Raw genomic sequence first — 12792 nt, forward strand, 5'->3', positions numbered from 1 at the left:
TAATGCTGTATAATTATAGTCAGAACTCCTAAATAATGCTTTATATAGCATTATATAATGACTTATGGTCAAGTATAAATTCAGGGCCATCCTCAATACAGACTCATGACAGGATTGGGCCTCGAAAGCAGGGGCATTAATTTTTATATTTTTTCTGGCCATTAGAAAGGGGGCATAAAAAAACAAACTACAGCCATTTGAAAAGTTTTTCGCTCTCTACTGCCCTTGGAGGCCTCCGGTAAGAGTCAACAAGAGTGGCCACCGCTGGCTGCCTTTTATTACATCCATCCAGGGTGGGGAGATGCAAATGAGCATCCCAAGGTAGTCTGGCCTTCGTGGGAGGAGGTGTCTGTGTTGATCTGGCCTCATAGAATGAGATCCATAGAGGCTGCTGGTGAACGCGCACGCATGCACGCGCGCGCATGCACGCGCGCGCACACACACACACACACACACACACACACACACACACGAACACACACACACACACACACAGCTAATGAGGTGGCAGAGCTCTAGCGGGGACACAGGGGTTATCCTAATGTTGGTGTACTGTTGTGGAGACGTTGGACAGGAGCTACAAATGAGCCACTGAGGAGGGGAGGAGACAGGGGTTCGGTGTGTGTGTGTGTGTGTGTGTGTGTGTGTGTGTGGGGGTGTGTGTGTGTGAATGTGTGTGTGTGTGTGTGTGTGTGTGGGGGGGGGGGGGAGGGCTGCGTTGACAGCTTAGTTCCACCGTTCACACAAACAGCACACAAAGCTTCTACTGTATTTCCACCCAAAAACATGTAGTTTTAGGCACACATGAGCAAACGCTGTCTCTGACTCAGACTTTGCGTTTTGTGAGAGTGTGATCGATCAGCTATTCAGGTTTGTCTCCGCTGCGCTGCGTCCTCCAGCTCCGTCTCAGAGGAAAATATTTGACTATTTACTCCATTACAATGATTTGAAAACTTTACGTTACGTTGTACATTTCGATTAGTATTACAAAACACACATTAACCACTTCAGTCCTATATAGTTCAGCTGTTTGAAAATACCCGATCTAGAAACTCACAATTTGTCGCATCTACATTGTGGTATCGATACTTGTACTCAAGTTTAAAAAAAAGTGAATAATTTTCACGGTAAGGTCGGTTCATAGACTGTTGCTTTGTGTTGTGTTCCAGTGTGTGCGCACAGTCAGTCGCACACCCTGTTGGCTCTTACTGTGTGCTGTGTGCTGCTTCAGTAACAGTGTGAACCGCATGCTAGCTGCTGTGGACCCAAAGTTGACGGTAAACAAAACAAAAAGGCAAATGAAAAAGTATGAATACATTCCTGGAGACTCTCAAGCAACTGTCAAGCACATATATAATGAGGCTGAACAATAATGAAGAATGGATGAGCGAGCACACACACGCACACACGCACACACCTCACACACACACACACACACACACACACACACACACACACACACACACCCCTCACACACACACAGATGTTTTTTTAAGCTTCATTACCCAAAACTTTGATGAGGGCAAGGCTTAAGGGAGTGTGCACGTGCGCGTGCGCTTGCGTGTGCGTGTGTGTGTGTGTGTTATTTTCCAGCGCACCTCCAAAATAAAGACCATTACCGGGCGACCAGGTGACCCATGGCAGCAATTAAGGAGTGACCTAACAGGCTGGGTGCGGGCGAGCGTGCTCAGATGTGACACATACATTATGCAAACCAGGGTCCCTAAGAGAGAGAGAGTACCCCACCCCCGCCAAATGCTCTGAGCAGACAGACAGGCTCCTTCGCTGCTTTCATTTCATATGGTCTCATCATCATCATCATCATCACCCCCCACACACACACCCCCCCACTACCTGGGTTTAACCACCGGACATCCACCTGGGGAATCTACACTACACAGCACATCTGTAACATGTCCCCCCGATGCAGACGGCTGCACATGACAGCCATTCAAATCTTACTTCACACTCGGAGGGAGAACATCCCCCCCCGGGGCCCATCCCCCTCGCCACCCCATTCCCACTGGGGGGGAAGGTCTCCCGCCTCCGTGTATGAAGTAAGAGCAAAATGGCTGCCGCGAGTAAATACATTTTAAAACAAGAGAGAGAGTAGGGTAAACGAAGAGGGAGGGAAAAAAGTTAAAGAATTGGGGGAGCAGGGATAGGGAGAAAGAATGAAAGGGGAAAAGAACACAAAGCGAAATATGACAGGAAAAAAAAATACAAATTGCGTTTCTTCCCTCAAACAGGCGCCCATTAAAATGTGTTGAGTTTTCTTAAACAAGAACCAGTGGAGAAAGTCTCCCGCTGAGCTTTTATAGGTGCCGCGGTGCGGCCGAGTGCGATTTCTAAAACATGATTGGTTTGTAGAAAGTATAAAAACAACAGGCTGGAAATTTGCAGAGGCAAAAAAAGTTTCGTCAGGGGAAAACAATTCACACACGTGCACACGCGTCCCCGTACACACGCACGCCTAACGTCTAGTTTAACCCATTAAGACCGGGAACGCATCTGTGTCATTTTTAGATTTCTTTGGTTATTAAAAAATAGCAGATCTACAAGCTCATAGCTCATATGAGCTTGCAGATCTGCTATTTTTGAAAAATCATGACAATTTGTGCACATCTTTGGATATATATATATATATATATATATATATATATATATATATATATATATAATTTTTTCTAAGCGAACATTTATAATTCTAATCTTTGATTCTGGGGGATTTTACAAATGTCTTCTAAATCCTAACAGTTTTTTGTGTCAAGGACTCCTAACATTATATATATTTGGCCACGGACCCCCATCTTAAAATATTTGGTTCCAGGGACCCCCAAAAGCAAAGATTTGAGTTAAATGTATTTATATACTGTATATTCAAAGATTTGCACACATTTTCACAACTTAGTTTTTTCAAAAAATAGCAGATCTACAAGCTCGCTATGAGCTTGTAGATCTGCTATTTTTAAATAGCCAAATAAATCTTAAAACGACACAGATGCGTTCTTGCGGTCTTAATGGGTTAAAAAGGGCCCTTTTTCAGATTTATCTGACAATGTCAGGCCTGGCAGTGTTGAAAAGGGAGAATAGAATACATTAGCTTTTTCAGACTCCAAGGTGTTTTCTTTCTTCAGCAGCACAAAGGGGAGCTGTCCGTCCGACGCCTTGGCCAGATGGTTTTTCAGCCATGGCAACGTTCCTGTACATAGAACCGTATTTTTTCCCCCCTACCCTAGCATCGTTAACGAACAAAGAATACATATACACTTAACCCATTCAATACGGGAACACATCTCTGTCACTTCAGATTTCTAGATAAAAACTTGTAGATCTGCTATTTTTAAAAAAACGTGAAAAGTTCTGCAAATCTTTGAATATATATATTTTTTAAAGCGTACATTTATAACTCAAATCTTTGCTTCTGGGGGTCCCTGGAACTAACTGTTTTACAAATGTACGCTTTAAAAAACATATAAATATATTCAAAGATTTGAACAGAATTTCACGATTTTTAAAGCTCATAGCGCGGCACCAAATATTTGAATAGCCCAAAAAAAATCTAAAATGACAGAGATGCGGATTCCCGGATTGAGTGGGTTAAATGTGAGGAAAGTCCACACACATTATACACACATGGACATGCACACATACCCAGATGCTCCCACCTTCTAGCAAACGACTTTTAGCATTAGTGGCTATAAGGAGGCTTGAACGAATACCCCCCCACCCAACACTCATAGCGTGTCCGTCCAGTGGAAATCTCATACGCATGTCCAAAAACGACCGGAAGACTCACCCAAAAACACACTCGCCCCCATTTATTTTCACGGAGCACTCGCCTCCAGCGGTTCTTGTATATTCTTGTATTTGTTTTGCTGAGGTTAAGGTTAGGAATAAGGTTAGGGTTAGGCATAGTTTTACTGAAGTTACGTTTATGAATAGCTGGTGGCGACCGTTCCCGAGGTTGCCGGATTTGACCCGGGGCGAGCGTGTTTTGGGGCGAGCGTTATTGTATTCGTCCAAAACTGTTACTGTACTTTTCAGGATTTCAGGAACTGTACTTTTCAGGATTCAAATTCAAAAATAGCAAAAGCAGCAGATCTAGAAGCTCAAAACGCGCCGTGTTGCGCCGCGTTACGCCGTGTTACCAGCTGGCAGATATGCTATACTTTTGATACTTTTGCACGACAAAGTAGGGCGTTTATTTACGAAAAAACACAAGTTAGAATATGGAGAGATAAGAGATTTCTGCCCAACAGCAATGCTATAACCAAAAGGCGAGCCTTACCGGAGAGCTTGTTGTGGTGCAGGAACTCCATCTGCAGTCTCTGGCCGGCCCGCTGTGCCAGCAGGTAGGGCGTGGAGAACTCCGGGTCTCCGGTGGCGCACATGACGTCGGCCCCGCTGAACACCAGCGCCATGGAGGGTAGCATGTCAGACGTAACCACCGCCGAGCACAGCGCCTGCACACGCACACACACACACACACCAGTGGTGTAAAGTAATAGTACATTTACTCAAGTACAATTTTTACTTTTACTTTACTGGAGTATTTCCATATTTCAATACTTCTACTTTTTACTCCAATACAATTATTTGAAAACGTACTTGTTACTAGTTACTTCAGCCCTATACTGTATACTTCGGCTATACTGTATACTTTGGCTGAAAATAGCCGATCTACAAGCTTACAACACGTCGCGGTGCGACGTGTTGTGAACTTGTAGATCTGCATTTTCAAAATATTTTAAAACATTTTAGGCATTTGAAAACTTTCATTCTGCATATTGAGTACTTTTGGTCCTTTAAGTATATTTTGATGCCAATTTTACTCTGGTATATTTTGAATAACGGACTTTCACTTGTAAGTAGAGTATAGAGCATAGAGTCTTCAACAGGGGGTCTGCGACCCCTAGGGGGTCCGCGGAGGTACTGCAGGGGGTCCGCGAAATTGTTGTTGATTGTTGTTGATAAATATTATTATTTTTTATGTCAATTTGTCATTAAACATGACATATTTCAATAGCTTAGTATTGAATGCACAATAACATGGTATGTTTATACATATTTTGTAGAGAAAGGTCCTTTTGCACACTTACTGGGATAGCCCTGAAACACGACTGTCATACCATGAATGTCATGGCGCTACTTGTTCCTGTTTTTTGAACATTTTACATTCACAACCAGCACATCTAGATAAACGTTCAGATTTCAAATATAAAGTGCTCCCCCCCGGCCACGGATGTTACAAGTTAAAGTGCACGGGTCTAAGTACCTGTATCCTCCGATCGCGGCCATTTTCTCCAAGTCTTCTCCATATGCTTTCAAATACGCGCCCCTATCGGTTGGGAGGTGTATTGCACCCTGATACATTACTTTGAAAAAAATAAATAAAGGAAATGGCCGGTGATCGAATAAATTTTATTTTATTGAACAATACGGAAGATACGGGTACTTAGACCTGTGAGCTTTAACTTGTAACATCCGTGGCCGTGGGGTCAGCACTTTATATTTGAAATCTGAATGTTTATGTAGATGTACTGGTTGTAAATGTAAAATTTTCAAAAGACAGGAACAAGTAGCACCATGACGCTTGTGACAGACGAGCATCATGTGAACCATGGCTACTACTGGGACAAACGTAGGAGCAGGCAACCATTTTTTTCATGTTTATACATACATTATACATAAAACACAATTTTATCCATAAATACATGATATATGTGGTAGCCCCCCCTACCCTACGAGGTAGAGGGTCCCTGCTCCATCATCCCATCAGTTTGGGGGTCCCTGGCCTGAAAAGGTTGAAGATAGTAGGGGGTACTAAGTGAAAAATCGTTACGCGGCGGATAAAAGCATGAAATTTGATACAGATGTCCCTTGGGTCATCCTAAAACATCCTAAAAGGGGTGCCCAAAAAAATCTTAAACAGGAAGTGAGTTATGGACAAAATCCAAAATGGCCACCTAAACTGTTGACCGTTGACTCAAAAGACACCAAAATAATCTCCAAAAAGCATAAAATGTGGCACACATGTCCTTTGGGTCATCCTAAGACATCCTAGAAGGGGAGCCCAAAAAAATCTGAAACAGGAAGTGAGTTATTGACCAAATTGAAAATGGCCGCCTAGTGTTGTCGATTGACTCAAAAGACAACTAAAGAATCTCCAAAAAGTATAAAATGCGTCACACATGTCCCTTGGGTCATCCTAAGACATCCTAGAAGGGGTGCCCAAAAAAGTCTTCAACAGGAAGTGAGTTATTGACTAAATTGAAAATGGCCGCCTACAGTGTTGGCGATTGACTCAAAAAGCCTATAGAATCTCCAAAAAGTATACAATTTGGCACATATGTCCCTTGGGTCATCCTAACACATCCTAGAAGGGGTGCCAAAAATAATCTGAAACAGGAAGTGAGTTATTGACTAAATTGAAAATGGCCGCCTAATGTGTTGAAAGATGATGCAAGATACCTACAGAATCTCATAAAAGCATGAAATGTGGTACAAATGTCCCTTGGGTGATCTGAACGCATCCTACAAGGGGTGCCCAAAAAGGTTTTAAACAGGAAGTGACCGCCTAAAAGCAGTTGACACAAAAGAAAACATAAGGGGACGTCATAAAAGTGTATAATTTGGTACGTACATTGAGTGCTTCTTAATATATCCTAGAAGGGGTTATTTATTTGTTTGCTTGTTTATTAAACTTTTTAGGAAGGGACCATGTTGAAGAAATTCTAAATGGCTGTTTAAACAGTTGACCATGTGTCACGGTGTGGTTCTGGAGGTGTAGGACCCAAGTGCAAGATGAGAGGCAGAGGCAGCGTAGCTCAAATTAAAGTGTTTATTAACACCAAACAAAGGGAGTAGGCAGTAATCAAAGTCCAGGTACAGGCAGAGTCGATACACAAGTAAGCAGTCAGAATAAGGAGGACGTACAGGGGAAACTAAACTGGGAAAGCTAGGTGCATGAACTAAGTACAAAGCATCAACTAGGCAAGGACTAACAAATAACTCACACGACTGTAAGCAACGAACCAACAGGGAACTGAATCAAACACAGGACTTAAATAGACAGGGGATTAACAGGACGCAGGTGAACACAACAGGCAATCAACACAGGATAGGCTAACAGGCAAGGAGCACAGGTGACTAGGTTTACAATAATCACAGGGAGGTGAGACAAGACAGGAAACAGTAAACAAGGCAGACAGGAAACACTACTACAAAACAAGAGTACGGAAAACCAAGGCCAGGGCAACAGAGTTACAATACAAATGCAGAATATAAAGAACGGCCTAACCAGGCCTAAAGAACAGCCCATAGGAGTCCAACACCATATAAGGGCATTCAAGGTCCGAATAATAAAGTCATCGTCCACAGCCCGAGGAGCGGACTGTGACACCATGGCAGTCTGCATATTATGCAGACTCAATACGACAGGTTATGCAGTGCATAACTTGCCGTATTTTGTAGTCTACCTTCTGTTTTCATTTCTACATCACTTATTTATTTTACTTTCTGCATAATTTTTTTATTGTACTCTTTGAATCTTCTTTATTTATCTAACTCTCTGCATATTCTCATTTATTTTACTCTGCATCTTATCTTACTCTGCATATTCTTATTTTACTCTCTGCATCTTATTTATTTTGCACTCTACATCTTCTTGCTTGTTTTACACTCTATCTTCTCATGTATTTTCTTCTTGATCATTACTGTTTTTTTGTGATTAGTGTTTAGTAACTACATGTATTCATGTGTTCCATTTCGCAATTACCAGCACATTGGCATAATGCTCTGCAAGGTAACCCAGCATCCCGGCATCTACACTTTCTCGAACAGAAGGGCTCAGCTTTGCAGCCACACTTGAGTTCTCTACAAACTTAAGCAGCCTCTGGCAAGAGTGTCCATAAAGGTGTCCACGAATCAGCGACTTTAATTTATTTGTCAGGAGATGGTAGAGATTGCATAGCTTTCAGGCTTCTGGACCAAATGCTAGATTGGCTGCTCGATTTGAATATTGTAGCAGTGCAGCCCGTGTGGGAGGAGTGTTTTCCATTGAGAGACTATTCAAACTTTTTTTGGCACCCCTTAGGATGCATTCAGATCACCCAAGGGACATTTGTACCAAATTTCATGCTTTTATGAGATTATTTTTTATGAGTGTCTTTTGCATCATCTGTCAAGACTGTACACAGCCATTTTCAATTTAGTCAATAACTCACTTCCTGTTTCAGATAATTTCAGGCACCCCTTCTAGGATGTCTTAGGATGACCCAAGGGACATGTATGCCATTATGAGATTCTTTAGTTGTCTTTTGAGTCAATCGACAACACTGTAGGCGGTCATTTTCAATTTTGTCAATGACTCACTTCCTGTTTAAGATTTTTTTGGGCACCCCTTCTGGGATGTCTTGGGATGACCCAAGGGACATGTATGCCAAATTGTATGCTTTTATGAGATTCTTTAGTTGTCTTTTGAGTCAATAGATAACACTGTAGGCGGCCATTTTCAATTTAGTCAATAACTCAGTTCCTGCTTAAGATTTCTTTGGGCACCCCTTCTAGGATGTCTTAGGACATTTTGTGCAAAGCCATTTATTCCTGAAATAGTGAACGAAGCGCCAGGATGATTAAACATTTATGAATTAAATCCAGACCCCCCCCTCTTTTTGCTCTTACAGTCCCCAGACCCCCCACCCCCCGCAGCAGTCCCGCACGGCACTGCTGCTTATAACAGCCACCGTATATTACAGAGTATGTCTGACTCTGAATTACATCATTCATGCAGGGTAGCCATACGTCCTCTTTTCCCCGGACATGTCCTCTTTTGGGGGGCTGTCTGGGGGGGTTTCATAAAATCCTTCAAATGTCCGGGGTTTGGAGAGTTTGGGTGATATCCCTCCCACTTCTGGGACGAAGAAAAAAGAAAAAAACTCAGACGATTTTGTGATTTTGCTTGATATTGTTTGATAGCGAAATAAATCATGACTGATAGACATGAAAGAATACCCTTCACAGCTAATAGAGAATTTTAAATTTTAAGAATCGGTTCAGAATTGAATGAGTACGGCTATAGTTAAAACACATAAATGTACATAAATGAAAAATATAAATGTATGAATAATAATAATAATAAAAAAGGCTTGTGAAGCATTCAGAGCCACTGGACGTCTGTTGTATCATAAGCCCTGTGCCACTGGACGTCTAAGACGTAAAAAAAAATAATAATAATTAAAAAATATATATATATACACACCGGTATATATATATTATTATTTATTTTGGAGAAAAAAAAATCAGAACCCAAGATATCGTGATTTGAAAATGTTCTGCTCCATTCACTTCTTGTTTAACTTCTTACTGAAAAAGGCTGTATCTCGGCTCCTAAGCACTTTTTTTTTACAATGAATTTTGGCTCTGGCACAGAAATAAGTCAGGCACTGAATGAGTTAACCACTTAAACCATTTATACTTTGTTGACCGGGGTCCCTCTGGGGTCTATACTTGCCCCCCTTCCCTCTTCACCAAACGTCTTCCCCGAAAATGGGCAACGTGACCCGTCGCGTGACCGGGTAGATTAGGTTATTTTCTGAACGTTGGCCTATTATGAGATTCGTAGAATAGGGATGGAAGGGTTCATGTGGTTTAGGAGGGAAGTTCAACAGTGGGTAGACTGGCAAAATCGTACTAAACAAGTGTGCAGTTCAATAATAAATGATCAATCTGCCTCGCCACATGCAGTCAGTTAACTCATTAAAACCGGGAAGTCATCGGTGTAATTTTAGATTTTAACCACTTTAACCATTGTCTCACACTTTGGCTATTCAAAAATAGCAGATATACAAGCTCATAGCGCCTCACTTTATTCCGCGCTATGAGCTTGTATATCTGCTATTTTTGAAAAAAAAAAAAATTAAATGTGTGACAAAAAAATATATATATTTTCAACTCCAATCTTTGCTTCTGCAGGGGGGTCCCTGGAACAAAACATTTTCAGATGGGGGTCCACGGCGAAATACATATAACACTTTGGGGGTCCTTGACATGAAAAGGTTTGAGAACCACTGATATCATGGCGACAAACGTTTTTCAGAAAACGGTTTTCTGTGTAGAATGGGGCCTCAGGTCTTTAAAGGGTTAACAGGACAGAGACCATCAGAGGGAGTTGACTCCAGTGAACAAGCCCTGCGTCTCATCAGAGCCGGTTGGAGCGCGGCATCGATCTGACACTAAACAGTCCCCGACCCGTCTGGAAGCGAGGCGCAAAACACCATGTACACAAAGACACACACACACACAGTTTGTCAATGTAACCAGTCCCCCACACACACACACGCACAAACACGGTCTGTCAATATAACCTGTCCACCAACCTGTCCCTACACACGCATGCGCGCGCACACACATGCACACACACACACACACACTCTGTCAATAGAACCTGCCCTGTCCCCCCCGTCCCCCCCGAGATAAAGATAAAGATGTCTACAAATATGTACTTTTTTTCCATTCCATTATTTGTTTGTTCTCCAGCTATTTACACAAACAGTTTCTGCACAAAAGGCTTGAAGAACTCAAATCGATAGTAGACCTGCGTGGCAGAGTCACCACTGAAATACCGGCAGACGGGATCAATCTCTCTCTCTCTTTCTCTCTCTCTACATAGAAGAACAGAAAGGTGACACTTTAAAGGAAAAAAACATAACAAAGTGTCTTAGTAAGGTGTTAGGCCACCACGAGTCACCAGAACAGCTTCAAGTTCAGTGCACCTTGACATACTGTAGATTGTACAAGTCTCTGGAACTCTATAGAGGGATGGAACTCCATTCTTCCTAAAGATATCCTCTCATTTGATGATTTGATGAAGATGGAGGAGAACAGTGGTGGAAAGTAACTAAGTAGACCTACATACTAAGTTATTCTTTGGCTATAGTTTTTTAATCGAACATTGTTAACTCAAACAAAATATTTTGAGATGGTGGTCAGCGGCCAAATACATATCATTGTGGGGGTCCTTGACATGAAAACGTTTGAGCACCACTGATATAGCAATATACGTTTTTCAGAAACCTGTTAGGATTTAGAAGACATTTGTAGAATCGGCCTCAGGTCTTAATGGGTTAATGCAACAACACTATTTACATCTCTCTCTATAGTGGTCGACTGACTGAACATGTAGTGTCCTGCACTGTCAGTCTCAGTCACCTGAGGAACAGTTACTCTCATATTTCTCCTTACAAATCCCACTAATGCACAATCGTCATGGTCATCAAAAGTGTGCTTTTGAACCATAATTTCCCACCCTATTTACAGGCAGTGTCCGGTCAAATACTTTCTAATTAGTAACCACAGGGTCCATGGTTAACCCGCGGTTGAGGGGTGGCGGGTCGGCTTTTTAAAATGGATGCGGTGAAACAGGTTGGTGTGGTTCAAATTATTAATAACTGCGATAACTGCGGTGCGGGTCAAAAAAAAGACCTGCACATCACTAAAACACACACACACACAGACACACGCCCACACAAGTCTAGTCTAGGTCAGATTATGGCACAGCAGTCCCATGCAGCCTGTCCTTATTCTGTATCATCTCCACAAATGACCTTCTATGTCACAGCAATTACTGCAGCCACTGGAGGGTTCCACTGTGTGTGTGTGTGTGTGTGTGTGTGTGTGTGTGTGTGTGTGTGTGTGTGTGTGTGTGTGTGTGTGTGTGTGTGTGTGTGTGTGTGTGTGTGTGTGTGTGTGTGGTACAGTGGTCTAAGCAAGTCCTTTGACACCCCCCTCTCTAGGTCATGTGGCCTGCGGAGACTTTGTGGAGGTCAATGGGATATAAGCTTCTAATGGGGAGCATGGGACTGTGTGTGTGTGAGAGAGAGAGAGAGAGAGAGAGAGAGAGAGAGAGGAGAGAAAGAGAGAGAGAGAGAGAGAGAGAGAGAGAGAGAGAGAATAATACACAGTCAAATTGTTAGTGTTAATTTAACTGTGAGAGTGTCGAAAAAGGACCCAAATGGACCCGTACTTTGGGTCCATTTCTACATTCTCCCATTTAAATGAACACTAAGGATTTGACATGTGTATGAAAAGCCCTATATTGGAAACAGAATGGTGAAAGTAATTCCATGGTTTCTATGGAACTACGAGGAAGCCAGTTAAAATGGAGATGATGACACAACTCCAGAGATACACGGAACATGAATCAGAACAGCCAAACGCACGCACGCACGCACACACACACACACACACACACACACACACACACACACACACACACACACAAACACACACACACAGACAGACAACAGATTTATAATGGACTAAATTGATTAGTCTGACGAACTACTTAAGCCCTATTTTATTCTTTGTGGTACAACCGGGTCGTGCAAAAAAAACGATAAATGATTTAAATCGATTAGATTTGATTAACTGTTGCACCCCACGCACACACACACGCATGCATGCCCACGCAAACACACACACACACAAAAGCAATACTTGACTCCTGGTGCACTTGGATACACATACACACAGGATGGCGAGTCGTGCGGTGCATGATGACTGTGACACACTGATCCCCGCCAAAGCCGCTGATCTCCTCCTATAAAGAACGACTCAGCAAGAAGGTGAGAAAGTTAACACCTCCGCCTTCAACTCGCCTATGGACTCCAGTCTCTCTCTCTCTCTCTCTCAGGCCAGAGCCATCTTGCTAAGCAACCACTCTTTTCCTTGTTCTCACACCTACACCACACCATTAACCCTGGTGGCAAATTCACACATTTCCAGAAGAGA

General features: G+C 42.5%; 1 protein-coding gene across 1 annotated transcript in view; it reads right to left on the bottom strand.

The window, feature by feature from the left end:
* arap2 (ArfGAP with RhoGAP domain, ankyrin repeat and PH domain 2) overlaps positions 1–12792 on the bottom strand; it is a 197589-nt gene that overhangs the window by 85453 nt on the left and 99344 nt on the right. The window contains exon 15 of the mRNA XM_080451401.1: positions 4292–4466. Coding sequence (XP_080307527.1) covers positions 4292–4466 — 175 coding nt within the window. The remainder of the gene's footprint in view (positions 1–4291; positions 4467–12792) is intronic.

Source organism: Gymnoscopelus braueri, assembly GCF_963280865.1.
Source record: "Gymnoscopelus braueri genome assembly, chromosome: 15".
Classification (NCBI taxonomy): Eukaryota; Metazoa; Chordata; class Actinopteri; order Myctophiformes; family Myctophidae; genus Gymnoscopelus; species Gymnoscopelus braueri.